A 27,963-nucleotide genomic window follows, 5' to 3' on the forward strand; every position below is an offset into this window, starting at 1 on the left:
GTTTAGAGGAGGAGCAGCTGTTTCATAGAACTACATTATTTTATCACGTGTAATCCTCTGCTGTGTAAACGAGTCCTGTGCATCCGTTCATCAGCTCTGGAGCCATTTCTCCGTCTAAATAAAACATGGCCCAGTGATGGATGGACTGGAAACTCACTGTTGTAACGATCTACAGTAGAGAAAAGCTCACATCCCTCCAGGACGTCTGCTGGAAAAGCTTTTGATGCCATTGTCACCGGCCTCCACATGTGTGTTTGATTTCCTTCTTCTGTTGCTCTGAATTCATTCAGCGCTCACACGCAAGACACAGACCCCCAAACCAAAATACTGCCTGATCCCACCAGCTGATTCCAGAAAAGCATCGTGGGGAATCGTTTCGCCCGAGAACGAGTTTATCCACGTCCTCAGTTGACAGGAGTCGTGTTACTGCAGTGATGTGAAATGTGTGGTTGGTTAATTACAGTGCACTGGGTGTATATAAAAAAAAGAGTATAAATGTTTTTTATGGTCTTTTTGTTCAATGTCTGCAAGTAAAGACTAGAAAGTCAAGATGCTGACAGGTTTGTTTTCATCAAATCTTTCTTTGACCTGAATGGTTCATGGATTTTGTGTGAAATTTGGTTCAGATCCAAATAAAAATCTGCATCTGTGTGGATTTAAGTTCAAACTGAGCATTAAAACATGTATTAGAGATGAACCTGTCGTGTCTCACAGCGAAGGAGTGTGGCGGAGTGCTGACAGAACAAGAGAAGGTCATTCATTCCCCCGGTTTCCCCGAGGAGTACGAGGACGAGCAGATCTGCTACTGGCACATCCGAGTCCGCCTGGGCCAGAGGATCCACCTCCGCTTCCTGGAGTTCGACGTGGAGGACGACACGGCCTGCATGGCCGATTATCTGGAGGCGTTCGACAGCTACGACGACGTCTCAGGCTTTGTCGGGAGGTGAGATGATTAAAAACACAGATCCTGATGCTTTGTCAGATGAATGTCCCTCTGATTTAAGGTTTGGGATGAACTCGTCTGACCCGGACAATCTCCTGCTGCGTTCCCCATACGTGAAAGTCTGGAGAAAGATTTGTGGACATTCTCCGGAGTTTGTGTCTGAAAGCAACAACTTCTTTTTCAATTTATCAAGTAATAAATCTGAAAATGACCATCAAAAGTTACTAAAACCCAAAGTGACATCTTCAGGTGTCTGGTGTTGTCCAAGCACCAATTAAAAACCGTAAAGATATTCAGATTACAGGGATGCAAGATAAAGAAAATCATCTTATCCTCACGTTTGAGAAACTATAAAAACAATTGATTTGCTGTTGTTGTTTCAGAAGTTGTGACAAGTTTAACGTTATCGTCCCCGTTTCGTCTGTTTCCTCTCAGGTTCTGTGGGGAATATTTACCTGATGACATCATCAGCACAGGTGAGAAGTCGACATCAAATATTTCCATTTGACGACAGGTAAAATATTTTCCGTCGACATCCGACTCACGGATTTGATATTTTTCTGTTTCACAGGAAACGTGATGACGCTGAAGTTCCTGTCTGACGCTTCAGTCACAGCCGGAGGCTTCCAGCTACAATACTCAGCCTTTAATGCGTCTCTGTTCCCGCACAACTACACCCAGAGTTTTCACTGACTTTAACACACTGATGTCATGCTGTTGCTGTATTTATAATGTTATTGGTCACATTGTGTGCTGTAATAAATGAGACTTTATGGCTCATTACAGGAATATTTCTGTCAAATAAACAAGGTCATTAAATTGTACTGACTTTATATTCACTGTCCTGGGGTTTCATTTATAGAAACATTTCTGGTTATTCCCATGAACCTTTCCCAGAATTCCATGATGTAAAGTAAAGCTGTATGATCTGTTGTGTTGCACTGTCTGTTATGTGTAACGCTAGAATTGTGTTGTTAGTATTTGTATCATCAAGATTTACATTTTTGAAACAACTTCATTGGCACATTTAGATCTAGAGGTAGCACAGGTATATTAATAAGTGTATTCAAATTAAATTAAAGCTATCAATAGTTAAGGAAGATGAAAACAAGCAGCTTTTGAGTTGAAAGAGGTTTTAATACAACTTCCGAAGTGCATCATTTCATATTTACTGAAAATATATAAACAGAGCTTTTGTTTTTGTGAATTTACATTTATGGACGTGGTGTTTAGCAAAAATAAAAACTATTTAAATACTTTAAAAATCTTCTGTGATAGTCCTGAAAATTACGATTATAACCAAACAAATGCTTAAATCTCTCAACGTGTGAACACACACACTGAAATCACATTTTATATATTTTCTGCTCGATCCCTCTGACAAACTTTCAAAAACATATAATCAACTTTAATTTGAGAAGTCAAGTTTATTTATACAGCACATTTAAAAACCACTGCAGTTGTGTTGCACAATGTTATTATGAAACCTATATAATATACATATCTAGCTTTTATGGAAAGTCAATTATCAATGTATATATATTATTTGAATAATACTTTACATATATAATACATTATTCATACATATTTAGTATATTTATACTACACTTACATATGTAAACAGTGACATACATGCATATTGTACATTAAGTTTTATTATGACACTTTGCACATGGAAAATATTTATGTACTGTACACAGACTTAGTTTTGATTATATCTACAAAACAATACATCACAATCAATGTAAACAAATAAATACAATAGAAACATAAAGTTAATACTCAAGTGAAGTACAATTACCTCAAAATTGTACATGAAAGTATTTGCTGCTCTTGAACATTTGCAGTTCACAGTACATGATGTCAGAGGAGTCTCTGGTTTTAAATACTCTGGTTTAAATTGATCGATTATTGATTTCGTTATTGATTTGTTCTGCTGCTGTCCTTATAAGGCGAAGTGGGCGGGCCGGGATGTGACGTGTGGCGGGTCAAAGGTAATTTCGTACGTCGGCGTGGTGGTTTGGCGCCAGCGGGTTTCGCGGGACCACAGAACGAGAAGCAGAGAAAAGAGAGAGAGGAGGAGGAAAAGCTGACGACTAGAACCCGGAGAGAGGAGCCGACAGCCGGGGGAACCTGTGGCTGCGAGTCGGTGTCTCTGGAGCTTCTCCCCTGGATCCCCGCGGAGTCCTGTCCCTGAAAGGTTGGTGCACAAACGTGTGTGTTAGTTAGCATGGTGATGGGTTGTGTGGAGGTTAGCTTGTGCTAGCTTGTGTTAGCAGCCCTACTAGCCTCATTATTCCACCTGTTTGTGCGAGTGCAAACTTTACAAGCTAACGCTGCTAACTAACATGAAGCTAGTTACCGTTAGCTCGTTGTACAGATGAGACGCATTGACCCACATCAGCTGCTCCACTTACATGACAGTGTGTGTTTGTGTTGTCTCTGTCTGTGTGTGTGTGTGTGTGTGTTGAAAACTTTGTTGTGACTTTGTTTATGCTTCCTGTGTGTGTGATGGCCTGTGATAACATCAAACAGACACACAACTAAATGTAACCTACTTGTTTTTACAGATCTGGAACCAGTGGACACTTAAATCTCACTCAGGTATGAAACAAGCATCTGTTTCTGTCTCTCAATGCAAGTAGATGTGTTTACATGAGCCATAAACACACTGGAGAACAGATTGTACAAATAAAACTGAAATTGAATATAAGACAGGAGGCAAAAGTTGCTGCAGCGTGCAGGATATGTAAGCATAAGTATTTTTGGAAAAGGAAGAACAAAGAATGTCCACTTCCTCCAGTTGCCCAGAAATTGAAAATGTGAAGGACAAAGATCCACATCCCGAACATCTGGACTGACCCTGGAATGAGTCAGGGGAGGGAAGAGGTGCCGGGACACCTGATGGTCGAGCACAGAGAACTCAGTGACTACTTGGTTTAATAAGAAGAGTTGGTCAGTGAGTGCATAACAAGTCCTTATCTCGCCCTTTACAGAAAGTGTGTGGGGGGGGGGAGTTCCTGGATCTGCCTGTTAATCCAGATTCGCTCCAAAATCGAATGGGTTCTTCCTGGGGTCAAGCCCCGCCCCTCCACCGTATTTCATAAAATCAGATTAGTAGATTCATTAGTAGGTTCCTTCAACATTAATTTATGTCTTCAAACATCTACATTAGGTCTATAACTTTTATATTTAATCAGTTTAACATTTAGTTATTGTAAAAAGCAAATATGTTTCAATAATTAATTGTTGCACGTTAATCAGCATATTTCAGCCCCATTCTTTTCCCTCCTGTCAGTTTTTTGTCCTGTTCTGTCTTTCACCCTCACTCAAACGTCTCTTCTCTCTGTGACGTGCAGACACGAGGAGCTCAGGAGGAAACTCTCTCTTTACCTTTCTGCATCTCATGTTTTACATATTTTTATTTAAAGGCCTTGAGTAATAATGATGGCGACGGCGGGGCCTCCGAGCAGCTCCAGCCTCCTCCCTCTGCTGGAGTCTCTGGAGGACAGCTCTGCTGGACAGTCCGAGCACACAGACGCCTACCTCACCATCGCCAAGTAAGTCTCTATGAGTTGGACACGTCCACAGGACACGGCCTTGGCTGCAACATGAAAATAACTCGTCTTTGTCCTTCTGCAGTCGCCTCAGCGGAGAAGAAGCTCGCCAGTTTCTTCCTGCAATTGAAAAGCACTTTTCTCGTCTGGGTAAAACCATCTTGGTGAGTCTCATTAACACGTCATGTTAAAACCAGAGGAATCTGTAAACCTCCCGTTTTGGTTCTGAAGCTCAACATCTAACAATCTCCACGTTAACTCCAGAACCACATCACCAGTCCGAACGCGGAGCTGAGCCAAGCCGCCCTGCAGGCGTTGGGGTTTTGCGTGTACCATTCTCAAGTAGTCTCCGGCGTGCCTGGTACTATTTCATATTTTATACTTCCTCATTATTATAGACCCGCTGGGATTATATTTTTTATAGGCATGATGTCATTGCTCATGGCGCTGCTCTCCTCTTTGTTTCCCAGAAGACTTTGCAGCAGAAATACTGTCAGCACTTTGCTCCCTGGTGGTGAAGTCGACGGACAAGAACACGTGCACCAGAGCATTATGGGTCCTCTCCAAACAGAGCTTTCCTCCAGATGTGGTTTCCAAAAAAGTGAGCTATTTAAATCCAGGAAAATAAAGCTGCAGAGGTGCAGGTTTTCTTTTTATTTGTGGATGAAACGTTTCCACACTGATCCACGATGGTTCTTGTTTCTCAGGTGCCGTCTATACTGGGAACGCTGGAAAGTGTGTGGAGCAGAGAAGACATCCAGTCTGTGGTAATGGAGCATGAAGCCTTGAACGTTATCATCAGGTAGGAATGGGTCATAATTATGAATTACAGGCTCCTCGAACGTGATGGAACTTGTTTGTCTTGTCACAGTTTCCTCTGGGACGTGACCGTTATGTACTTTTACCATAAAGTCCATTGATATTGACTGATTGTGGTTATTGAAGGTTGCTGGAGCAGGTTACAGCTCCGATGGGCGATGGAGCAGTGCGGTGGGCGAAGCTGGTCATTCCTCTGGTCGTCCACTCCGCCTCCAAGGTGCGTCTACGGGCCGCGGCCGCCATGGAGATGGGGATGCCCCTGCTGCTGGAGAAACAGACGGAGGTGGCCGCTATCATCGAACCAATGATGTCAACGGTGAGTAAACTGAGAGCGGCAACAATGAGCTGAAAGCATTCGGCTCCATCATTTGAGAAAAAACTTAAACTGCGTCTGTCTTCACAGAAACTGATCCCAGAGCTGCAGAAGCTTTTCATGTCCAAGAATGAAACGAACGTCCTGAAGCTCTGGCCTTTGTTTGTGAAGCTGCTCGGGAAGGTGAAGTGTGAATTCTGTGGTTCTGCCTCATACACATTGATTTGTTAACAAACTCAACGTGTCCTGTAGAAGATTTAATCACATCAGACTGATTTTAAATGATTCTGTCACGCAGATGCTGCACAGAGGAGGTCCCTTCATCAACTCTCTGCTGCATCTGGAGGAGCTGGGATTCCGCAGCTCCTCCCCCACCATCAAGAAGATCGCCTTCATCGCCTGGAAAAGCCTCATAGACAACTTCTCCCTCAATCCAGGTGAGAACTTCTCTCATGTCATCAATTCATACATGGAGCTGGAGATAAAGACCAAAGTTTTAATTTCACTCCTGCTCTTCCTGAAGACATCCTGTGCAGTGCCAAACGTATCAAGCTCCTGATGCAGCCGCTCGCGTCCATCCACGTCAGGACAGAAGCTCTGCTGCTCACCAAGGTGGAGGTGTGGTGGTACCTGGTGGTGCAGCTGGGACCCAACCTGGCCCCGAACTTTGATCAGGTCAGAATTTCCCTCTGAGTTCTTGTTGAAACTCCCACAATTCTGAGCAGGAGGCTGAAAATAACACATCTAAACTGAAACGCTCACTGGTGACCTCCCTGCAGGTTTCTGTGCCTTTGCTCCAGTGCACCATCGGCTGTGACGGCTCCTCCGTCCCAGCCACTCCCTCTAGATCCGTCACTCAAAATGGTGCCGCTACACCTGGAACACCCAAAACCAGTACGTCAATCCACCCGTCTCCCTCCACCCAGGCTGCTCCATGTGATGGAAGATTGTGTATTTTATTGTGTTCTTCTCCCCCCCTCGACAGCAGCTACCCCGGGCTTCAACAGTCCAGCCAACACGCCTCGAATGAGCCTGAACTCCACCGTCCAGGTCCCCTCCTCCTTCCCCTCCATCCAGCTGCTCGGCCTGGAGATGCTGCTCCACTATTTTCTGGGACCGGAGACTGTTGCCACGGCGGCGAAAAGAAAACTCACCCTGAGTCTCGGTGAGTGTCTGAGCAACTCGTGGTGCATCCGAGTCCCCAGCTGCTTTTCAGGAATGCACTGAAGTCCAGAGGTTTTCTTGAGGGGCAGTACGTGAGAACACAAATGTCCAAGTCAGTTGCTCCCGACATTTTCTGGAACTTGTTCTGCCTCCACCTAATAAAATGTTACAGCAAGTAATATAATTATCATTATCTCCTGCTGCGTTCTTCATATGTGAAAGATTTTCTTGAGTTCATGTCTGAAACTGTCTAGAGGTCATGTCATCAAATGTTTTGTTTTATCAACAGACTACAAACCTCAAATTATATTTTCTATCATGGAAAAATGCCGTGTGTGTGTGTGTGTGTGTGTGTGTGTGTGTGTGTGTGTGTGTGTGTGTGTGTGTGTGTGTGTGTGTGTGTGTGTGTGTGTGTGTGTGTGTGTGTGTGTGTGTGTGTGTGTGTGTGTGTGTGTGTGTGTGTGTGTGTGTGTGTGTGTGTGTGTGTGTGGTAGATGAATAAACTCTATAAACGATAACTTCTATCATCACGTTTCTAATCCTGATCATCTTTTCTCTGCAGAGCCCCTGAACCACGCGCTCGTCTCCGGCTCCTCCTCCTTCACCAAACACGCTGCTGTTCTCATCTCAACCCTCAGAGATGGATTCATAAGCGTCGGCAAAGACGCTCCAGGTAAACGTTGCACTTGTGGAGTGAATTTCACTGCCGACCCAGTTTTTTTCAGTGTTGATGTGTAGTTTCTACTGTTTCTTTATGAAGATGTGGTTTAAGTTTCTTCTCTTCTCGCCTGCAGATGCTCTTTTGAACGTTTTATGGACGAATCTTGTGCGTTTTGTCAACATGACCATAGAGTCCGGTAAGTGAATGAAATGCAAGTTAATGATGCTCTAATTTGATCTGCAAACAGTCGTATGTATTCTGCTCCTCAGTCCTGCAGCTGAACTTGTACAATACAATTATTCAAAGAGAATTATGGAAAATTGAGCTTCAGACTGAAGATTAAATGGAACATTTCTAGAGCATGGATCTTTTTTATCAACACATAATACTTCATGTTTGTCTGCAGAACTGTTCAGATGAAGTATTATTACTTTCATATAAAGACAGGACATGTGTTAAGTCAGTGTTTCCTCTGCTGTGGCTGCTGCTCAGCTGGGTGGGCTCCTAAAGCTGTGGGTCCCACCTCGTAGCGCCACAGAGAGCAATCTGATTGGGTCTGGGCTCTGTCAATCGGGAGCAGGACCGGCGAGACCTCGTCCTCGTCCCCTGCCCGACCCACTCTCACTTTCATCAGTTTAAGTCTGAGCGTCCGGGCCCTCGTGGTCCGAGACGTCTGTGAAGAGAAAAATCCACTGAGGGGTTCGTCCCCAATGATGACCCTCTTCTCTCAAATCAGACTCTCTCTAAAGTATTTTAAAAGAATCTGTCCTCGTCTGCATGGATCTGAATCTGCTGTGTGGTTGTTAGGAGGCAGTAAGAAGGACCGTCAGGGCTCTGAAGTTCTCACCCTGATGCTTCAGGCTCTGCAGAGCATCGTCACCTCAGAGAATCTGCCTGCAAACAAAGTCCTGGTAAGATCAAACTGTGCCTCGTCTGTTTTTAATGTAATAACAGAATTCAATTCATGTATTTATTCATTAATCTCACCTCATACAAACTTCATATTCTGTTATATACAGTTATAAATGTTCCTACTTGGCATTTTGAACATTTTACGATCAATAAGCATTTAATCAAATCTATTAAAGTCTGAACTGACTCTTTAGACTTTCATTTTGTTTTCTTCTGTGTTAAAATAAGTAGAAATAATTTTATTTCACCTGTGTTGACATTTAGTTTAAATTGTAGGTGATTTGAAGAAGTTAGAATTTGTATGAATTGTCCTGTTGAAGTTTGAGTTGATTGAGTTGATCGAGTCCCTGTTGTCTCCTGATCTTTCTCCTCAGGTTCTGCTGGAGGCCACAGTGAAGGGAGTTCCTCAGCGAGTTCTTGGCTCCGCCTCTTACCAAGTCGGCAAGATGGACGTGCTAAATGTGAGTTAAATGTTTTTCTTGGTCCATAACGTCATTGAGGTGTTTGTCACAGATGAAGAGTGAACCTTTTTGTTTCCTCTCCTCAGGGAACACCAGCTCTTTATCTCATCCTGCTCCTCTACAACAGCAGCATGCTCTCAGCCTACATCGAGGACAAGAGGTACGTCCTGTTCCTTCCTCAAGTTAATATCAGTTTCATCTGAGCTCGTGTCCGTAGTTTAGCTGTGTGGTAAATATCTAGATCTTTGCCTGATGTCCTTCCATCTCCAGATTCTTTCAGTGCCTTCAGACTCTGGTGGGCTGCGGCCTGTCGGGCCACACCTCCCCTCTGGCGTTTGCCGAGGCGGTGCTCGGGGCCATCGGAGGCAGCGCCAGGTCTCTGCAGAGCAAGGAGCAGCTGTGGAGGATGTGGAGCGTGATGGTCAGTCCGCTCACAGACACCATCACACAGGTGAGCAGGAAAAACAAGAAATACAATCAGAAGCTCTTTTCCTATTGGAATAAATACAGAACGTGGGGCTGTGATCTCAGGAGAAATCTCTCAGTGGATGTTGATGATTGTTTTTCAGTCTAATGAAGTGAACCAAGGTGACGCTCTGGAGCACAACTTCAGCGCCATGCACTCTGCGCTGCTCTTCCCCGTCACACACCTCCTACGTGGCTCCCCACTGCAGCAGGTCTGTCCAACAGGAGCTGTAACTCTTTTTGAAACACTGACCAGGGGGAACAGCTCGATTCTGATCTGTTTGCTTTGTGCAGGCGTCCCAGAAGTCGATGTTGTCCACGTGGTCCAAACTGTACAAGGTGTTCGCCCGCTGCTCGTCACTGGTGGTCACGGCCGAGGAGAACGTCTGCTGCGAGGAGCTCTGTGCGAAGATGACGGCTTCGATCGACAGAGACGCCCTGACGGTGAGTGGAGAGGAAGCTGTCGTCACGATATGTAAACATCAATTTATCAAAATTTATTTCTGCATAGAAACTCTAATGTACCTGAGAAATGTCATTTATTTCAGGATTCACTTTTACATTTGAAATGATTCATCCTCACTAAGAAATTTGCTAAATAAAGCCTGAAAATTTGGGTTTTTATTCCTCAATTTAAGTTAAATCTGCTTTAATGTGTGAAGGCTGTTGACCCGTTTCCAGTTTTCAACCTTTATCCAAGGACCTCAGGCTACGCAAATGTTCATAAAGAATCTAGAGTTTAATCTGGAGCCATGAACGGCCTTAAGAACAAGATCTTACAGTCGAGCCTTAAACAAACAGGGAGCCAGTGTAAAGAGGCTAAAACTGAGTTATAAGACGAGCAGTCTTTTTTTCCCCGCTTTAACCAAAAAGAAAAGTGTTTGACATTTGTTTCAATGTGTTTTTGAAGCGACCTTTGTTGAACATATATATTTTCTGCTCCTCCAGGTCCCGTCAACTTTAAATGCAGTTTCCAGCCTCCTCCAGGTGATGGTGGAGTGTGTGGACTTCTCTCCGTACTCTCCTCAGTTCCAGCAGAAGCTAAAGTGTAAGAGAAGTTAAACTCATCTTATTTCAGATGTTTAATTGATTTAAATGGAGGATTCACTGTCTCCCTCTTGTTTCCTCCAGCTCCTCACACTCCTGTGAACTGGATGAGAAAGAGGAGCAAGGCTCTGGGGAACTTGTCCACGTTTCAGTCCCTGCTGGTCCAGTGTCTGGAGGTTTATCTCCAGGCCCCCGACGCGTCGTCAGAGGCCACAGGAGTCTCGCTGGTCTCCATCTTGTCGGCTCTCTTCACCAATCTCGTCCTCGCCAATGTCGTCCAGGAGGCGCTCGCTTCTCTGGTTCAACCTCTCTCACTCCTCTACAAACACGCAGCCAGCGAGCCGCCCGCGTTCACATCGCTGCTCCTGACAAAGGTGCTTTGCTTTTATCGAACTGAATTTGACGTCACAAACACAAATCGGATTAGTTTCCATTCAGTAAATTCACATCCAGAAAAAATAACCCATCATTGTCAGCTTTCATCTTTGTTGTTCTTTTGCCATATGTTGAAAGAAACTGATTTGTTCACGATTGACGTTTTACAAGTATACGTTTTCTCTTTCCCCTCCTGCAGCTGGAGAAGCTCCTTGGTGACGTCCTGGGCTGCGTTCAGAGCCGCTCTTCTTTGGCCTTCAACGACGAGCTGCTGGCTCTGCTCTCTCCTCTGCTGTGTGTGTTGTTTCCACTCAAGAACAAGCAGCTTCGCACGTCGGTCACCCAGTTCTGGAACGCCACCTTCGCCAACTCGGTCAGCCTCACTTACCCCGAAGAGATCAGGTAAAAATAATCCTCAGGTTGTTGTATTTTGCCTCGAAGTGTTTCCTCTCACCTCAGTGGTTACTGACATGTGACTTCATCGCTGGTTCTTCTCTACTCAGACCGATCCTGAGCCAAGTGAAGCAGAAGATCCCGATCATTCTTCCCGGCTTTGAGGTCGTCACCGTCTCCGGAGATCTCAGTGGCCAATATTCCGTGAGTTGCCACGAATGCCCTCGTCACAAGTTACCGCCCCCTCAGTGCTCATTGTTTATCGTGTCTTGTCTGATTGTGCTTCTCTTCAGAGTGAGAGTTCCCAGTTGGAGACCAAGCTCAGCGGGATTCCCGTTTCGTCGGTGGGAAAGAGGGACACGCTGCTGGGGAAGGACAAGAGCTCCACCAAGATGTCCAAGCCAGTTTCTGTGAGTCTGAACTCCAACTAACTCTACTGCTAAACGTTGCAGTGGCCGAACTGAATATCAGTCCTGACACTCTGCATCAAGTACAGCCAGAGATTCATGTGCATGATATCACTGAACTCTGCAATAAGAAAACAAGAAAAAGCTGCTATATAATCTAATGAGGCTTGTTTTGTATTTTGTATCCCCCCCTTTGTGTTTAATTGCTCTCCACTCGACCGTTGCACAACTGGTTTCCATCGTGTTCCCCTGTGCAGACAAAGCTGGATTTTGGCTCTCCCAAGCCCCCCCGCAGAGAGGTCTTGGAGGAAGAGGCCTCCATTGACTTTGTCTTCATTCCTCCTGAGACGAAGGAGAGAGTTCTGACCGAGCACCAGAAGGAGGTGAAAAGGACTAAAAGGTCAGATTTCTCCTCTTTTCTGTTCGTCTTAATAAAAAGTTATTGAAGTGCCCATGTTGTCAGATTTGTGACGTTGTCCTTGATGTCTCAGGGCTGATATCCCGGCCATGTACAACAACCTCGACGCTTCTCTGGATACAACAGTTTTCACTCAGTACACTCAGAGCCAAGAGGACTCCTCGTAAGTTTTGAGCATCTGCTTCTAGAATCCAGATTAATCCCCGATCCCTCGTAAAAACACAATATTCAAATAATAAACCATTTTCCTCACAGGGAGAAACTGCAAACGGAACAAACTGACAAGGTCACCAAAGAGGCTCCTGACGAGGTAACGGCTTCCAGTAATTCATTCATTCTGATTTCTTCATTTACTTATTGACAGATTAAGTAACTTGACTTTGTTTTCTTCCAGGTTCCACAGGAAGATGATGCTGAAATTCCAGCAAGAGAGAGTGGAGACTGTTCCAGCCCGAAAGAAACAGAAAAAGAGACGGAGAAGCATGAAGAAATGATCCCTGAGCCAGCAGATGTTTCCATGGAGGAAGATGCCAAGAGTGATACAGCAGAAGACATGGACATGCAGTCTAAAGAAGGCTCAAGTCCTAACATCTCTAGCTCCTCAGATCTGGTCTCGGGGACTCCTCAGAAACCCAACAGTCGCCGTCAGTCCTTTATCACTCTGGAGAAGTATGCTGAGGGAAAACCTGCCAGCCCCAGCAGCACATTCACAGGTCGCCTCGGAAAGTCCTCCAGTAGCCAAGAACGCTCCAAAACCAGCAAGGCATCTCCTTCCCAGGCCTCCCAGAGTCCAGACTCTCTGGATTCCCAAACCCCTGGGAAAGTGGACTCGCAGAATCCTGTTAACGATGCCACAGAGTCCCCTCGACGACCTAAAGACTCTGGGATTAAGAGTGAGCCTGTCAGGCTGACTGAGCGACTGCCCAGTGACACGACAGAGGACGAAGACGTTATCCCAGACACCCAAACGGACGCAGAGGATATGCAGCCGTCGAGTCAGGAAGAGGAATTGAACGATTCTCAGGCCTCTATGTCGCAGGCTTCTCAAGGTGAAACCAGACGCTCTGGGCGCCGCAAAGTCAAACCTGTGCTGCCCGGCGAGGACCCCGAAGCCCAGGGAGAAAAGTCCTTGACTAAAAGGAGACGTTCTGGGGAGAAGCCAAACAATGATTCTCCAGACTCGACACAAAGCAGAGTAACCAGGAGAAGTCAGCAGCTTTCTGAGGAAGCCAGTAGCAGAGAGAGATTACGAACGAGGGCTCAGAGGGACAAGAGCGAGACGAGCCAAACCGACTCTCAGGGTAGAGCCCACAAGAAGATCAAGCTGCAGAACAACTCAGATGAGTCCCTCGATAATCCTGAACCCAGGAGAGGAAGACCAAGAAGCACCAGAGAGCAGGAGTCCAGCCAAACTGTTCTGCAGTCCGACAGTGAAAGCCAGACACAGAAAAAGCGCGGCCGCCCTAAAAAAGCATCATCAGAGATTAACAAGGAGGTGGCTGTGAAGACAAAGATGAGGGATTCACATGAGAAAGAACAGTCGAGCCAAACTGACACACAGGTTGTAGAACAGAAGGAAAAGGATGATGATGAAGTAATGAACGACTCTCAGCTGACCACTCCTTCTCCTCACACTGGTGCTAGATCCCAGGACTCTGAGGTTGGAGAACAAACTGAACAGGCAGACCATGAACTAATGAACGACTCTCAGATAATCAGCTCTTCCCCTCAAACTGGTACCAGATCCCAGGACTCTGAGGTTGTAGAACAGAAGGAGGATCACGAACTAAAGAGCGACTCTCAGATGATTACTCCTTCTCCTCAAACTGATACCAGGTCCCAAGAGTTTGAACTTGTAGAACAAACCAAACAAGATGATCATGAACTAAAGAGCGACTCCCAGATGATCAGCTCTTCCCCTCAAACTGGTACCAGATCCCAGGACTCTGAGGTTGTAGAACAGAAGGAAAAGGAGGATCACGAACTAAAGAGGGACTCTCAGATGATTACTCCTTCTCCTCAAACTGGTACCAGATCCCAAGAGTTTGAACTTGTAGAACAAACCGAAGAAGATGCCGTTAAGCCAAAAGATTCTCAAATCCTAACCTCTTCTCAACCTGATGGCCAATCCCTGGAATCTGAGCTTGTAGAAGAGACCAAAAAGGAAGAGTGTTCGATATCCGTCTCAACCAACGAGGCCCAAGACGGAACCGACACGACAAACGAGTTGGAGAACGAATCGGAGGTCAAAGGCAAACCCAAGACCAGCGATGGCGTCGATGACGACCTTAGTCAAGAGGACTCTGAGGTGATCACACCTGTATCTTCTGAAAGCCAGTCTCGGCGTAGATCCGGAAGAAGCAAGGCTCCAGCGGAGTCCGAAGACAAAAGCGACAGTCAGCCTTCATCAGGAAGAGGGAGAAGGTCTACCTCAAAGACATCAGCTGTCGGTCAGGCAGAGGCCAGCATTGGAGGTAGAACCAGAAGAAGCAAATCAACTCCTGGCTCCACCCCGGAGAGTTCTCAGTCGTTAGAAGTTCCTGGATCTTCAGAGTCCTCCCAAGGCAGGGGCAGGTACTCCAAACGAAAGTCTTCCCAGGCGTTGGTTCCCAGTTTGGAGTCTTCAGAGTCTGAAAGCTCACAGGCCAAAGACATTTCTGTTATGCCCAAAAAGAGAGGGAGGAAACCGAAAGCTTCACTTCCCAGTCCTCTCGCCGCTGATTGTAAAATAGATGGAATTGATAACAATGTGGCGAAGGATGTTGTTGATGATTCTCAAGAAGAAGATACGCAAATCATAGAAGCCACAGCTGAAACCGTTTTAGATGAATCACAGAAAAGCCCAAATGTTCCAGATTCTGAATCATTCCAGGATGAAGCTGAACCGGAGGAGCAACCTAACCGAGAATCACCGATGGAGGAAGAGGCTGATGCTGTCGTGGCCTCAGAACCTGTCGTTACAGAGAAAACTGAGATCGACGACAAAGAGGGAAGTGATGTGTCCCCCGGCAAGAAAGAGCAAAGAGACTCTCCAACAAAAACTGATGAAACTTCTTCTCAAGAGAATGACACTGAGGACGTAGAAGTGCCTGAACCAGTTGGGAGCAGTAATGAGCAGATAGAGGAAACTGTGCCTCCTGCTGAGGAAACACTGGTGTCTCTGGATGAGACGACGGAGGAACCTCAGGTCTCAGAGTCTCCGGAGGAACCTCAGGTCTCAGAGTCTCCGGAGGAACCTCAGGTCTCAGAGTCTCCGGAGGACCAAGCTGAAGACGTTTCTGAAACTGGGGACAGTGATAAAGAAAATGAACAAGCTGATTCAGACCAAGAACATCCAGTGGTCCCAGTGGAAGCTGCACCTCAGGATGAAAACCAGGTTGAGATTCTGAATGTCACAGATGAGCCTTCGAAGGAGGAGGAGCCATCGGAGCAGCCCACAGAGCTCAGCTCGGAGGAAGACGTCGCACCTCCACCGGAGAATGATGAAGACAACAACCAGATGATGGATGAAGAGGAAACTCAGGCGGACGACGCTGAGAACGATGTATTTGTTAATTTGAATGCAGCTCCGACTGATCTGTGCGACGCTCCAGCGGATTGTTCTGGTAAAGATGATTTTCAGGATTCTCCCGTGAGGCACAAGGAGCTGGAGGCTGTCATGGGCTTAGATGTTGGCCAGAGCCCCAGCGGTGGCAAGACCAGAGGAACCTGGTCTCCCTCGGCCTCCCCCTCCACCAGCATCCTGAAGAAGGGCCAGAAAAGACCACTGGAGGATGAGACCCCCTCGCCTCTCGTCAAAGTAAGAGCCAGAGCCGAAATCTGTCAATTTATGGACTTTTATTTGTCGATGTGGATAAAAGTAACTTTACTTTTTCTGCTTTAACTTCCCAGTCCAGACGTGTGTCTTTTGCGAATCCGATCCAGAGGCAGGAAATGGCCGACGACATTGATCGTCGCAGCCCCGTCATCAGAACCAGTTCTCCCAGAAGATCCAAAGTCAGCGGCATCCCTCTGCCCAAAGTACGAATGAGCCCAGTACTGTAGTTTAATTACTGTTTTTCCTGAATCCTCCCCCCCCTCATGACTCTTGTCTGCTCTTTATTCCAGTATGTCACGACTCCGACAAAGGGCTTGTTGATCCTGAGCCCCAGGAATCTGCGCAGTCCAGGTTCCAAGAGCTCCAAGAAATGCCTGGTGTGTAAAAACATGACTAATCAACTTTCATTAGTCGTTTTCAAGCAGTCGCTGGTCGTCAAGTCGAGCTCAGTGACGACCAATCGAGACGAGAACGTCCAGGCAAATGCAAAGAGTTTAATAAAATGGGTTCAGCATAATTTCGTAAAGACGTAATTGAAGCAAAGTTTTTAAAGTAAAACGTCGTAGAGTGGACGTAGCTTAAAAACCTCGATGCATCTGGAGAATCCGATGATCTGTGGTTGTCATTGTGAGAAACGTCCTTCATGTAGTCAAATGTGTTCTATAATGTAAAAGTATTGATTAATGCAGCTTTAAATTAGTTTTAAAGTTTCACAGCTGGTGGTTGTTAGTCCTAATGGTTCATTAATTCATATTTTTCTTTCTAGATTTCTGAAATGAACCAAGAGCCCCGTCCTGTCCCCAGAGACTGTATCTATCCGGCGCTGGTCGGCTGCTCTGCACCTGTAGAAGCTGTGCTGCCTCAGATCTCCTCCACCTTGTGGTGAGTGAAGAACACGTTCAGTGAAAGAATTATTAATTATTCTAATGTTCCTGAATGAAAATGAGTTCTTTAAATTGTCCTGACCAGGTCTCGGGGGTTCGGGCAGCTCGTTCGAGCCAGAAACATCAAAACGGTCGGCGACCTCAGCGCTTTAACGCCCCATGAGATCAAGACTCTGCCCATTCGCTCGCCGAAGATCTCCAACGTCAAGAAGGCACTTAAGTTTTACGAACAGCAGGTAGGTCGGGGGACAGAGGACGGATGTCTGATAACACAGATAAAACATCGTGTGACACCTGAGCTGTTGTCTTCCAGCGTAAAGGTCGAGGTGGCGACGAGTTGAAGAGTCTAGATGAACTGGAGTTGATGACGTCTCAACTGGAGGAGACCAGTGCTCCTCAAAACCAGGAGGACGAGGACAAGACCTCAGGCGAGACTCTCGGTGTGTAAAACTTAGTTTATATAGTTTTTATTTACCGTCACAAGGTTTCCTCAGGCAGGTTAACTGTTGTTTGCAGAGGTGAAGAAAATTCCCCCAATATCGTGATGCACTTATCAGACGTGTAAATGTACAACTTGTCCTTTTAAGTACATCAACAATAAAATATTTGTATTTGCAGCAATGGAGCTGGTGGACGAACCCGTTCCTGCAGATGAGAGGTCGCTCCAGGACGTCTCCGAGGATCAAACCCCCGACATGCCGACAGGAGAAGACGAAGGACCGCTTCACGATGACGGGCTCCTGTCGGACGTGGACGCCCTCACCTGCAGGATGACGCCACTTGAACTCAGTCGCTGCTCGCCGCTGCAGCTCGTCCACATGCACGATCAGCTGGGCGGCCTGATGAGCCGCGTGGTCGGCGAGCTGCAGACGCGCCTCTGCCAGACTGACGGCAAAACATGAAGCGACCCCTGGTGCTCAGACTGCTGCACGGGGGGGCGTGAAGAGGCACATGAAGTAGATGGGACGTATTCTTTTATCCAGGCTTTGTGTTGAATCAGCTGATTTTACCTGTGGAATCCAGTTTTCCTCGGCCTTTTCTCACCTCTTTGCCTTTTTTGTTCTTTGAGAAAGGTCTTTTTTAAAAATGAATTTTAGCAGCACATCACTTTTATCTCTGTAGCTCGAGCTGTTGGGTAGTTGATACGATTTTAATAACCACTCGGAGGGAAGCGCGGTCACACTTTGTAAAGCTGTGACTAAAGATGTATTATTAGCTGTAGTGGGGACAGGAGTGTTTTCCCTCGGTAGACTCTGTAATGAGGCGCTGGTGCAGTATTAATTAAATATACCCTGAAACATGTTTGTACAGATGAGGTCACTTCCTCCTGAGCCGGTTTTTCAGGCCGTTTACAACTCATCAGTGCTCTTGTACATTATTGTAGCTTCCTGGTTTCTTTTCTGTCGTCTCACACAAACGTCTTATCTCATTTTTAATGTAAAGAAACGAACATTAGAACTGTGTGCACTTCTTTATCTGTGACTTTTAAATACTTTAAATAAAAAAACTGACGAGGACTTTTAAAAGAAACGTTTTAAAAGTAAAGCTTTTTTTTTATTTTTTATTTAACGCGAGAAAGAAGCAGGTAAGTTTTGGGAGGAACGTTTTAAAACATTTGGATGGACACTAATGTTTAGTTTTATCAATTTTGAATAAAAGGGAAGATGATCTTGCAAAGACTTGTGCTGTGTTTGTGGTGTTTTATAGTTTTTAATGCTCAAAGTTGTTTATGGTATTTTTATCAGACACAGGTTTTATAAAAACAATCTTAAAGAGAAGCTGTAGATCGGCTGAAAGACAGAAGAAGTATCGGTGAAAGAATCTGTGGCATAAATGTAAAATCAGTATTTTGATTTCGTTCATTGTCTAATCGTTTCAGGAGCAGAACATCAATTTCATATTTTTTCAGGAAGGTTTCTGTTGAAGGGAAGTTGTGTCCTTTTAATATTTAACTTGCTCCTTGGAGGACGAATGAGCGTAACTAGTCTTTTAGGATTTTACTTTTATCGTCTAAACCCTGCTCTTCCAAAACAACTGTGCTAGAATCCTGTAACCCCCAATATGTCTGAGGGGGTTGATGAATACAAAGGATATTGATGTCAAGTTAAATTTAATTTGTATAAACCATATTCATGAATCACAATTGGCCTTGTAGGACTTAACAAGGTGCAACAATGAGAGAAACTCTTTAACGGAAGAAAACACACAATGTGAGGATTCCTCTCCCAGGACGAACAGAAAGTGTAATAGATGCTGCGTGTTGACAAAATTACAATATTTAAAACTCAAGGAAAGACGATGTTTAATGTAAGTGTGACCTTTGACCTCCCTCTCTCCCCCTGACCTCGCTGTGAGGTCTCCACAGCAGCATCACTCCAGCTGCTCCACTTCCTGTGAGGAACTTGGCTAAAAGCCCGACATGTGAATGAAATACAGGGATGTTGATATAATACAAAATGACAGAAGGTGCCGTCGCCTCCTTTCAGCCGGTTCCTCCTGGACAGCGTGGCCTGATGAGCCGGCCTCCCTTTGGCTCAGGGTGCCGAGTAATTACCTGATTATTCCCTCAGAGCGCTGCCAGAGGCTGCGTTGCATTTCCACGCTTTATTGAGACAAGTTGGGAGTCGACGTGCAAACGTAGCAGATTGTTGTCCAGGCTCAGCTGGACGGAGAGAAGCAGCTCGGACAGACGCCTCCACTGCAGGAGAGCGTCCACACAGCTGAGGACAGGAGACGTCACCGAGGTAAGACACACAACACGGATCAGACCGAACACACACAACACGGATCAGGCTGAACACACACAACATGCAACATGAGGAGAAGCAGCGTCTGTGCCGGAGACACTGATCATGATGATTATAGAAAAATAAACATTGATTATGGATCAGGATGAATATCTTAATATCTTAATATCTTGAGATCTTGAGATGTTGAGATGCACCTTTACTTTTCCAAACAGTCACATATTTCATGGATAAATCAGGAAATGAGTCATATTTATTGTTTATTATTGTAAATTCACACTATTTAAAAATGGATCTGTTACCTTGATGATTAGTGATCTTTGTCTATTTGGGGATAAACATGTTTCTAATTGAAATAAACAAACTGTAAACAAGTGAAATATCATTTTAAATCTCCCACTTGTTATATAGTTCACTTGTAAATAGGAGAATTATACAGTTTCTTTAAAAAGTGCAGTCATCAGTTTCATCAGAGCTTAATTCCAGAACGACACCAGATTCTTTTGGTTTTTTTTAAGGTTTATCAGGTGTTTGCATGTTGCTGTGAATCCTCTGAGGGTTTTGTCATTGTTAAAAAATGAAGCATGTCCATTTACATCCTGGTATTTTCCAACTGCTGCAAAAATATAAAATGTGTAACTTCTATATTTTAAAGGTCCAGTGTCAGGATTTAATGGCATAAATGGAATATTCACATTATAAATGTTTAATATAAAAGTAAAATCACCTGATGGAGTGATTGTGTTTCTGTTACGTTAGATTGAGCCTTTTTAAATCTGCACTGGGAGCCAAATTTCTTCACTCCTTCAGTTGATTGCAATCTGCACCCTCACCACTAGATGTCACTGTATCCTCCACACTGGCCCTTTAACATGTGGTTGCTGCAGGAATAGAGGAGATGCTGACTCAGCTGGTTCTGGGATGGAGTGCCTTGCTCAGTGGCCTCCAGCCGGCTGCTTCCTTTGCCACAACCAGTAAGTGCAAACACCGAACGTGGAACGGGTTCGGTTTCAGTTCCTGCATCTAATTTGAGTGTTTCAAACAAAAATAAACTGGTTTGGATTCAGACATTTCTCAGCTAGTTCCAGAAATGTGATGAGGTCAGCGAGTGTGTGTTTGTGTGTTTGTGTGTGTGATATTCTCTTCTTCATGTTGTGTGTGTGATAAGGTCGAACACAAAGTTTCACACGTGTTCCGTCTGTAGAGTTTCCATCCGGCAGGTGGTCGGCTCGGAGATGTGAAGTCTTCCTCCCTCCTCCTCCGCCCATGATTCCTCCAATCAAATGGAAAGCAGAGATAATGGTGATGAGCTCACGCGCACACACACACACTCACACACACACACACACACACACACACACACACGCACACTCAATCTAAACTTGTCTTCATCTCTGCAGTATGATATAACCGAACATATCACAGGACCTAGAGGTGAAAAGGTGCGACAAGTTTAATTTTAAATTGTGAAATTTGGGAAATCGAGAGCTGTGTCATTCTAATTCTTCATATAATGAAATAATGTGTTTTTATCACTATAGATAATCATTAAAGTTAATAATCACCTTTGTGTTTTGAAGGGCTGCAGAGGACCCAGAGGACCGAAGGTGCAGTGTCTCACACTCACACACATACAGATACATGTGAAACAACCTTTATAGTGTTTTAACACAAATATTCCTGCAGGAGCAACAGTTATAAAAGGATAAATGAAGCTGTGTGTATTTCAGGGTGAACCTGGTGTGAAGGGTCCTGAGGGAGAAGCAGGAACACAAGGAGTCATGGGACAAGCAGGACAGAAGGTCGGAGAAAGATCCACCATGTCGAGCAACACACACACTGTTGTGAAGCGATCTGATAAAACCGTAACACAACCCATGTTATTGTGAAATGTCTCCGCAGGGGGAGAAGGGACTTCGAGGCTGGAGAGGTCTGTACGGCGACATAGGAACTCCCGGGATGATAAAGGTAAAAAAAACAATATTAGTGTGGTGCAAAATAATGTAATAATAAATTATAATTAATAACAATCTGTGTTTTCACAGGGCAGTAAAGGCAATAAGGGATTCAGGGTATGTGACGGATATACTACAAACATATAAACTTCAAACACCACTGACATGTTCCACTTGTATATATAATGTATTTAAATTTGACTTATTTTGATCTTTTAGGGTGATAAAGGTAGGAAAGGAACCCAAGGACCCAGGGGAGAGACGGTGAGGACAAAGTCACTCGTCTTTCATTTCCTGTTCCTGCAAATATGACAAAATAACACAAATGAATGTCTCATTGTGTCTCTGCAGAGCGAGAGCGGCGTCGCTGGACGTCCAGGAGAGAAGGTAGAGGAACGTGTGACGCCGTGAGTGTTCAACTTCAGAATAAAACACTGTGGAGGTTCTGTGATCTGTTCTGTGATCTGTTCTGTTCCAGGGTAACGTGGGTGTGAGGGGAGACCCGGGTCAGAGGGGGGGGCAGGGATACCGAGGACGAGCTGGAGGCAGAGGAACAGTGGTGAGCGCATCATTACATCGTCATGACGTCACTGTGAAGTCAGGAAATTACGTCACATCTATTCTCTGGCCTGAATTAAACAACATGTGGACACACAGCTGGTTGTGAGAGGTTCGATTCCCGCCCTGCCTGCTAATCGGTGAATCGCTGTGTGTTCAGGCGCTGAAAGGTTCTCGTGGTCCTCCTGGAAAACTGGGTCCTCCTGGTGCTGCAGGACGATCCGGTCTGAGGGGAGACGCTGGACGACCTGGACAAGGTTTGAATCCGTTAACTCTGGAGAGACAGTTTTTATTGGTTTGCTTTTCTGTGACATTTGAAATGTGATTGATTGATTGATTTAAAACCCACCAGCTCTCCACCCTCCAGGTTTGATTTTAGAATAAGTAAAACAGCAGGTACAGAAACTCTGAGCCTGTTGTCTCACTGACTGTGTCTCACTGATCAGCTCTGTTGTGTTGTAGTGTACGTCCTGTCCGGCCTGCAGGGAGACACAGGGGACAGAGGTCCGTCCGCCAAATGTGACTGTTCACAGGTTCAAACCCCAGAGCGAGTGCAGACGGTTAGTGACACACTCTCTCTCTCTCTCTCTCTCTCTCTCTCTCTCTCTCTCTCTCTCTCTCTCTCTCTCTTTCCTTATCAATGAATAATTTAACGAACACATTTTTTAAAGTACCAAATTGTGAATCTGGTAAATTCTCAGTCACGTTATTAGTTTTTATGGTGGTTTTTCCTCCTCTGGTCGAGGGACAGTGGATATTTGTTCAGTATCAGTAAGAATGACGCTTCGCACCAAACGGGGCTGATTGTCTCATTCAGAATTTAAAACTCTTCAGGGTGAGAAGTGTCTCACCTCAGTTTGTCTCCAGGTGTTTCTCGCAGACGGAGAGAAACAGATGCGGAGGCTGCGAGGAGAGAACGTGATGGTGCTGAGGACCGACCTACGAGCTCTGTACATCTACTCTGACTCCCAGTGGATCAACATACTGGTAACTAACGGAAACATCACATATCTATACAACACGCCTGAAATGAACCCTTCATGAAGGTCAGCAAGTTTCTCCTTTCAGTAAATTAAAAATACAAGAAACATTAATAAACATGAAATAAATGAAATTGCGAAGAAGTTGCTTGGGGTGTTATTGTCTTACATAATAAAAATGATATATGGGGCCTGTTATATAAATACTGAGTTGGGTTTAGTTTGCTCTGATGTCACGATACCGTTTAATTTAAATTAAACTTTTACAAACTTTTCATAAATTCCCTACAAACATGAACTAAATTTAGAAAATGGTGACAGAATGTAAATGTTATCAAAGTATTATTAGCTTCATACACATTTTTACTCTTTGATTTAACATCAGTTTTGTCTCTGCCTCTGTGTTCAGCCCTCCACACTAACAGGAGGTGGAGGATGTTAACTGTATTAACCTCTTTTAACTTTGTCCTCTCTGTGTTTTCATTCCCTCTTTGACACCAGAAAGAACCCAGACACTGAGCGCACACTGGACTCAGGAGAATCTCCTTAAAGCTTTATGTTTAATTGTAATGATATATTTTCTGTTTGTATGATTTCTACGTGCATGTTTATTGTTCGAGCCCTTAAATGTCAAATCGTCCTCCACAGTGTTTCTCTGTGGTCACTCACTGTATGAATGAATTTAAAGAATTCAGCTCCTACAAATAAAGACCTGATTAATGTCTTTTGTCCTGGTGTCAGATTGTAATCATTTATTTTTGATCTTGAGTTCTCAGTTTGAAAAATAAATAAACCTGATCAGAAAACAGATCTGACAGTAGGTGGCGCCCTTTCCTCGACCGTTATCTTATAGAGAAGTGCAGATAAACCTGATATTTTATTTCAGTTGATTCAGAAAAACGAAGTAATCTGTTGGTAATTCACCTTCAGGTTGAGCTTGAGATACTTCATAAGTTTTTAATTAATGAGAAGTTAAGACTCTCGCTCACGTTGACTTCTGCTAAAGCTGCTTTGAGTCGTGCGCTGATCTCCGGAGAATCTCCTGATGTTCTCTGGCACAGATGAACGTGAGAAGGGAAATGTGCGACTGAGACTTTCCTGACTTTCTCCAGAGTTTCTGGAGAAAGTCCGATTGAGACACAGGAGGATCGTCCACAGGATTCACCTCTAGAGACATCTTCTGCAGCGTTGTTATGCAATTAGGATTTTTCTCATCGACCAAATCTGACAAAGATCCCAGTGTGTGGATGATGAACCTAAACTACAGGCTTCAAAATGGCAGAAACCCAATAAGGGTCATCATTGAGGTTAAATCCTCAGCAGGATACGATGTTGTTTTCAGGCACTTGCTCCTCGGGGCGCCTCCGATCGACGAAGACGCTCCACCTCCTTATAAACATGCAAAGTGATGCACGAGCCATTAAGATCACAAACAATTGACTGATTTTATTCACTAGCAAAGTGATGATCACCTTCGTTCAGACAGAGTTCATTGGAGCTGACTAGCTGCTTGGTCTACAAGCCAACAAACACCGACGGCAAAGCTGAGTCCGTGTAAACAAGGTGGGAAACCAGGACTGTCATGAAAACATTAGTCTGATGTCGCTGACTGACGCGGGTGTGAAGGCTGAACTCAGACGACTGGAGGTTCTGGTCAAGAGGGACTGAGGTCGAGATCCTTCAGATCTGATAGAAACAAATTTAATTTGGAGAACTGAGAGAAATGAAAATGTGCAAGACCTCGAACTTCACAGAGGGAAAGGGAAGACATGAAAATAAGGTTATTCTTCCCTCTGGCTTTTATTTTGTCTTCATACAAACTGATTTGAAACCTCCTGTAATCTGAGAACAACCTTACGAGAAGTATTTGATAAATCTAAGTCGTCACCGGCCAATCAGCCACGGAACTGTAAATTCAAAGAAATACGTTCAGATCAAACGATCTAAATATAAACTGAGTAACCAGATCAACACTTCCTAAGTATTTTGAGAATACACGTCCAGTCAAACTCATTCTCTTCTGACACTTCTTAAAAACTTAAAATAATTATAATAACAATATCTTTCCAGTATTAAATAATCTTATATAAAAACACACACACAAAAAGGTTTGAAATAAATGGCAATGCTCCCTCTAAGAGTGCCCTGCCCCCCGCCCCCCCACCCACCCACCCCCCCAACATGTCTATACACATCATCTCACGTTCGCATCCTTCCATTAAATCTCTCCTTCCCTTCGTCGGTTCCTTCCGTTGCCGCGGCTCCATGCAGTACCAGTTATTTTGCAGCGAATTGTCTGCGTCTCGTCTTTTGTATATTTCAATGCAAAGCTGCACAGACATTGTGAAAAAAGCTTGATTGGTGATTTTTCTGGCTTGCTTGTATACAGATATATATATACATATATATTTTTTTACTCATGTCATTGGGTTAAACATGTATTGTAATGATAGTAATAATGAGGGTAATAGGAACAATCATTATCTGAGAGTACGAGTAGGAAACACAGCTTGCTACTTGCTCAGAAATCCAAGGGTGGATGGTTTGGGATGAGGGGAGACGGACAAGTCAAGACAGACATTGATTATTTCTTCTCTGCAGAAACCATGAGTCCTAAATAATCAGTTCAGTTGTTTAGGCTCCACCCAGTGTCCTCGCTCCCTACCAATCACTGGTCAGTTTGGTGCTTTGGTCCCTTTTCGGAGGAGCGGGAGGCGGGCCTCGCCGCAGCGTTGCATAGCCTGAGATGTTGGCATGTTTGGTGGAGTGGGAGTGTGTGTGGTGGCGAGACAAAGTCTGGGAGTGTCCTCGGACCCCCTGCTGCTGCATGAGCTCGGGAGGAGGTGGCGGCAGGAGCGCCATGTCGTCCATGGTGCCCACGGGCTCCATCTTTGACGAGGGGATGAGGTGGGAGGAGGTGAGGGAGCCGTGGCGAGACACCGACTTCCTCTTCAGGGTGCGGTTGAGGTCTTCCAGGAAGTGAGGCTTCAGTGCCAGGGAGACCGGACCGGATGATTTCGGGGAGGTGGGTGGGACAGGAGAGGACGAGGAGGACGTGTAAGAGGACAGGGAAGGAGGTGGTGTCTGGGACAGAGGAGGCGGCGAGAGCGGCATTGAAATCGTATTGTCATACTGAGTCGTGCTGCTGCTCCACCGGTTCAGTGTTGGAGGAGGGACCGCCCCCTTTTTCAGGGAGCCCTGTTTCCATGACGTTGACGACAAGGCCGGCGTCGCCGACTGTTGATGTTGCTGCATCTGAGGCTGGGGATTCACCACGGCTACCTTCGGGGGGTGATGGAACTCTGACGGGTGAGGAGGAGGAGGGAAGAGCTCTGAGTCACTGGGGGGAGGCGGGAAGTAGTCGGGAGAGGAGTCGAGGTTAGTCGGCTGGGAAGGTGGAGGCGGGGGAGGAGGGGATAGGAACTCCGCGGGCTGGTGGTGCTGGCCGGTCTGCAGCCCCTGGAGCACCAGCGGGAGGTTCGCCAGGTTCAGCTTCCCCGGCTTAGGGAGCGGAGCAGGAAGCGCAGAGGAATCTTTAGAAGGAGAGCCGGTCGCTGACGAGGAGCTGGATGAGGTGCCCGTCTGAGGAGCTTGGCCAAATTTGTTGACCAGGCTCTCCACCTTCTTCGGCCTCTCGTCTTGGGCCTCGCCTGAGTTGGAGCGCATGGAGGAGGCTCTCTGTGGAGCCGCCGGAGGCCCTCGCTTGTTGGATCCTGTGGACGAGGTGGAAGGTGACTTCTTTATAGGGGAGCCCGACTTAGAGGAGGATGAAGACGGAGGAGGAGGGAACTCTCCGGAGGTGTTATCTGGAGGAGGTGGGGGGAACTCTGGTGACAGCGGAGCCACAACTCCTCCTGGCTGCCACTTTGGCTTGGCCTTGACCGCCGGAGGAGACTGAGGAGCGCTGAACTTGGAGCCTTCCATGGAGCTGGAGGCAGAGATGGAGGAAGAGGCAGCATTTCCCGGGAACTGATTGACAATCTGTTTGACCAAAGAGGAGGTAGCAGCTGCAATGGAGACCGAAGAGGAGGAGGACGAAGGAGAGATGGCGAGGTTTTTGGAGGAGAGGCTGTGCTGCTTTGGAAGAGTCGGAGGGGGCTGATTTGGGGAATGTCCCGTTGAGAAACTTTGCTGCTTTTTAAAAGACCCTTGGCTGCTTAGGAAAGGTGTTGGAGACACAGGTGACAGAGCGATGGGAAGGGAGGAGGGACCTGAAGGTTTGGGAGCAGTTTGAGGGGGAAAACCACCAGTAAATGTTTTGGGAGGTGCAGGGGGGGGTCCGCTGGGGGACAGGGGCCGGAGAGCCAGCAGGGAGGTAGGAGGAGAGAGCCCGGCTGGAGGTGGAAGGTGAGGAGAATTTTCATCGAGTTCTTCCGACGTAAAGTCGTACACCATGTGGGGAAACTTCTGTGACAGGAACTGCTGGAGGCCAGTGTTGGTGAGATTAGAAAAGGAGTCGGAATCTGGAGCAGGAGGAAGCGGCAACCCGTTGGCCTCCAGGCTCTCGGGTGGAGGAGGTGGAAGGTAGGCGTGCTCCTGCTCCTCCTCATCCAGCGGTGGTGGTGGTGGTGGGAGAGCGGAGCAGGGGCTTGGTGGACCAAATTTTAATGCCGCCATGGCTGAGCCAGGAGCTGGTGCTGTGGGTGGAGGAGGAGGGGGAGGAGATGGTGGTAATGGAGGGGAGGTGCTGTAAGCAGCTGGAAGAGTATTGTAGTTTGGTTTGGTCGACTGAATGGGAAGAGCAGGTGGCGTCGCCCCCGGCAGCGGCGTCCTGGACTGGTTCTGGCTCTGCAGGCGAGCCAGCGTGCTGTACTTGACGTATGAGGTGGCAGGTGCCGGCTGATGGGCCACACATACCAGAGGGGGAGGTGGAGGAGGTGGAGGAGGCGAGGGCGGCGACGGGGAGGAATCGTCTGATGGGACAAGGCCGTCGGTGTAGCTGCTCCGGGAGGGCGGAGTCTGAGAGAGAGGCAGCGGGGACATGGTGGGGATGTGGAGAGGAATAGGTCTACTGATAGGGTCGATCCTCATCATCTGCACAGAGGAAAGAAAGAGAGGAGACGGAGGTAAAGAGACACAAGAAAGTG

The 27,963-nt window shown here is 46.0% G+C and overlaps 4 protein-coding genes across 19 annotated transcripts in view; 3 read left to right on the forward strand and 1 right to left on the reverse strand.

Moving 5' to 3' along the window:
• Nucleotides 1-1,985, forward strand: part of tnfaip6 (tumor necrosis factor, alpha-induced protein 6) — a 6,372-nt gene extending 4,387 nt beyond the window's left edge. Inside the window, exons 4-6 of the mRNA XM_034574816.1 lie at nucleotides 715-943; nucleotides 1,379-1,419; nucleotides 1,515-1,985. Coding sequence (XP_034430707.1) covers nucleotides 715-943; nucleotides 1,379-1,419; nucleotides 1,515-1,636 — 392 coding nt within the window. The 3' untranslated portion in view covers nucleotides 1,637-1,985. The remainder of the gene's footprint in view (nucleotides 1-714; nucleotides 944-1,378; nucleotides 1,420-1,514) is intronic.
• A 947-nt stretch (nucleotides 1,986-2,932) lies between these two features.
• On the forward strand, nucleotides 2,933-26,657 carry rif1 (replication timing regulatory factor 1). Of its 11 annotated transcripts, XM_034573531.1 has the most exons (39): nucleotides 2,933-3,143; nucleotides 3,514-3,547; nucleotides 4,375-4,503; nucleotides 4,586-4,664; nucleotides 4,765-4,861; nucleotides 4,971-5,101; nucleotides 5,208-5,302; nucleotides 5,446-5,635; nucleotides 5,723-5,815; nucleotides 5,931-6,069; nucleotides 6,156-6,307; nucleotides 6,412-6,526; nucleotides 6,618-6,797; nucleotides 7,359-7,469; nucleotides 7,591-7,653; nucleotides 8,265-8,368; nucleotides 8,744-8,830; nucleotides 8,917-8,990; nucleotides 9,101-9,281; nucleotides 9,400-9,507; nucleotides 9,590-9,739; nucleotides 10,244-10,343; nucleotides 10,427-10,716; nucleotides 10,917-11,119; nucleotides 11,221-11,314; nucleotides 11,404-11,520; nucleotides 11,775-11,917; nucleotides 12,009-12,098; nucleotides 12,191-12,245; nucleotides 12,330-13,517; nucleotides 13,710-13,771; nucleotides 13,871-15,122; nucleotides 15,177-15,734; nucleotides 15,827-15,955; nucleotides 16,043-16,129; nucleotides 16,519-16,634; nucleotides 16,722-16,872; nucleotides 16,950-17,076; nucleotides 17,255-17,584. In XM_034573531.1, exons 3-39 carry the CDS (start codon nucleotides 4,388-4,390, stop codon nucleotides 17,536-17,538), a joined length of 7,311 nt encoding a protein of 2,436 aa, XP_034429422.1. In that variant the 5' UTR covers nucleotides 2,933-3,143; nucleotides 3,514-3,547; nucleotides 4,375-4,387; the 3' UTR covers nucleotides 17,539-17,584. The 11 variants fall into 11 exon arrangements, with proteins under 11 accessions (XP_034429422.1, XP_034429418.1, XP_034429412.1 ...); XM_034573527.1 differs by adding an exon at nucleotides 26,636-26,657 and having other exon boundaries at nucleotides 12,330-15,122; nucleotides 17,255-17,343; XM_034573521.1 differs by adding an exon at nucleotides 17,616-18,313 and having other exon boundaries at nucleotides 12,330-15,122; nucleotides 17,255-17,569.
• On the forward strand, nucleotides 19,273-24,171 carry LOC117754576 (collagen alpha-2(IX) chain-like). 2 transcript variants are annotated; one of them, XM_034573538.1, is made up of 15 exons: nucleotides 19,273-19,380; nucleotides 20,271-20,357; nucleotides 20,552-20,685; nucleotides 20,784-20,825; nucleotides 20,964-20,990; nucleotides 21,114-21,185; nucleotides 21,286-21,351; nucleotides 21,429-21,455; nucleotides 21,558-21,602; nucleotides 21,690-21,725; nucleotides 21,817-21,897; nucleotides 22,057-22,153; nucleotides 22,359-22,456; nucleotides 22,764-22,883; nucleotides 23,378-24,171. In XM_034573538.1, exons 2-15 carry the CDS (start codon nucleotides 20,282-20,284, stop codon nucleotides 23,393-23,395), a joined length of 939 nt encoding a protein of 312 aa, XP_034429429.1. In that variant the 5' UTR covers nucleotides 19,273-19,380; nucleotides 20,271-20,281; the 3' UTR covers nucleotides 23,396-24,171. The 2 variants fall into 2 exon arrangements, with proteins under 2 accessions (XP_034429429.1, XP_034429431.1); XM_034573540.1 differs by having other exon boundaries at nucleotides 19,275-19,380; nucleotides 20,588-20,685.
• The window catches only part of LOC117754573 (ras-associated and pleckstrin homology domains-containing protein 1-like), a 48,696-nt gene continuing 45,040 nt past the window's right edge, over nucleotides 24,308-27,963 (reverse strand). For all 5 annotated transcript variants that reach the window (XM_034573537.1, XM_034573535.1, XM_034573536.1 and 2 more), the window contains one exon: nucleotides 24,308-27,910. In XM_034573537.1, coding sequence (XP_034429428.1) covers nucleotides 25,538-27,910 — 2,373 coding nt within the window. In that variant the 3' untranslated portion in view covers nucleotides 24,308-25,537. The remainder of the gene's footprint in view (nucleotides 27,911-27,963) is intronic.

The sequence above is a fragment of the Hippoglossus hippoglossus genome, chromosome 21, assembly GCF_009819705.1.
Source record: "Hippoglossus hippoglossus isolate fHipHip1 chromosome 21, fHipHip1.pri, whole genome shotgun sequence".
NCBI classification, from domain to species: Eukaryota; Metazoa; Chordata; class Actinopteri; order Pleuronectiformes; family Pleuronectidae; genus Hippoglossus; species Hippoglossus hippoglossus.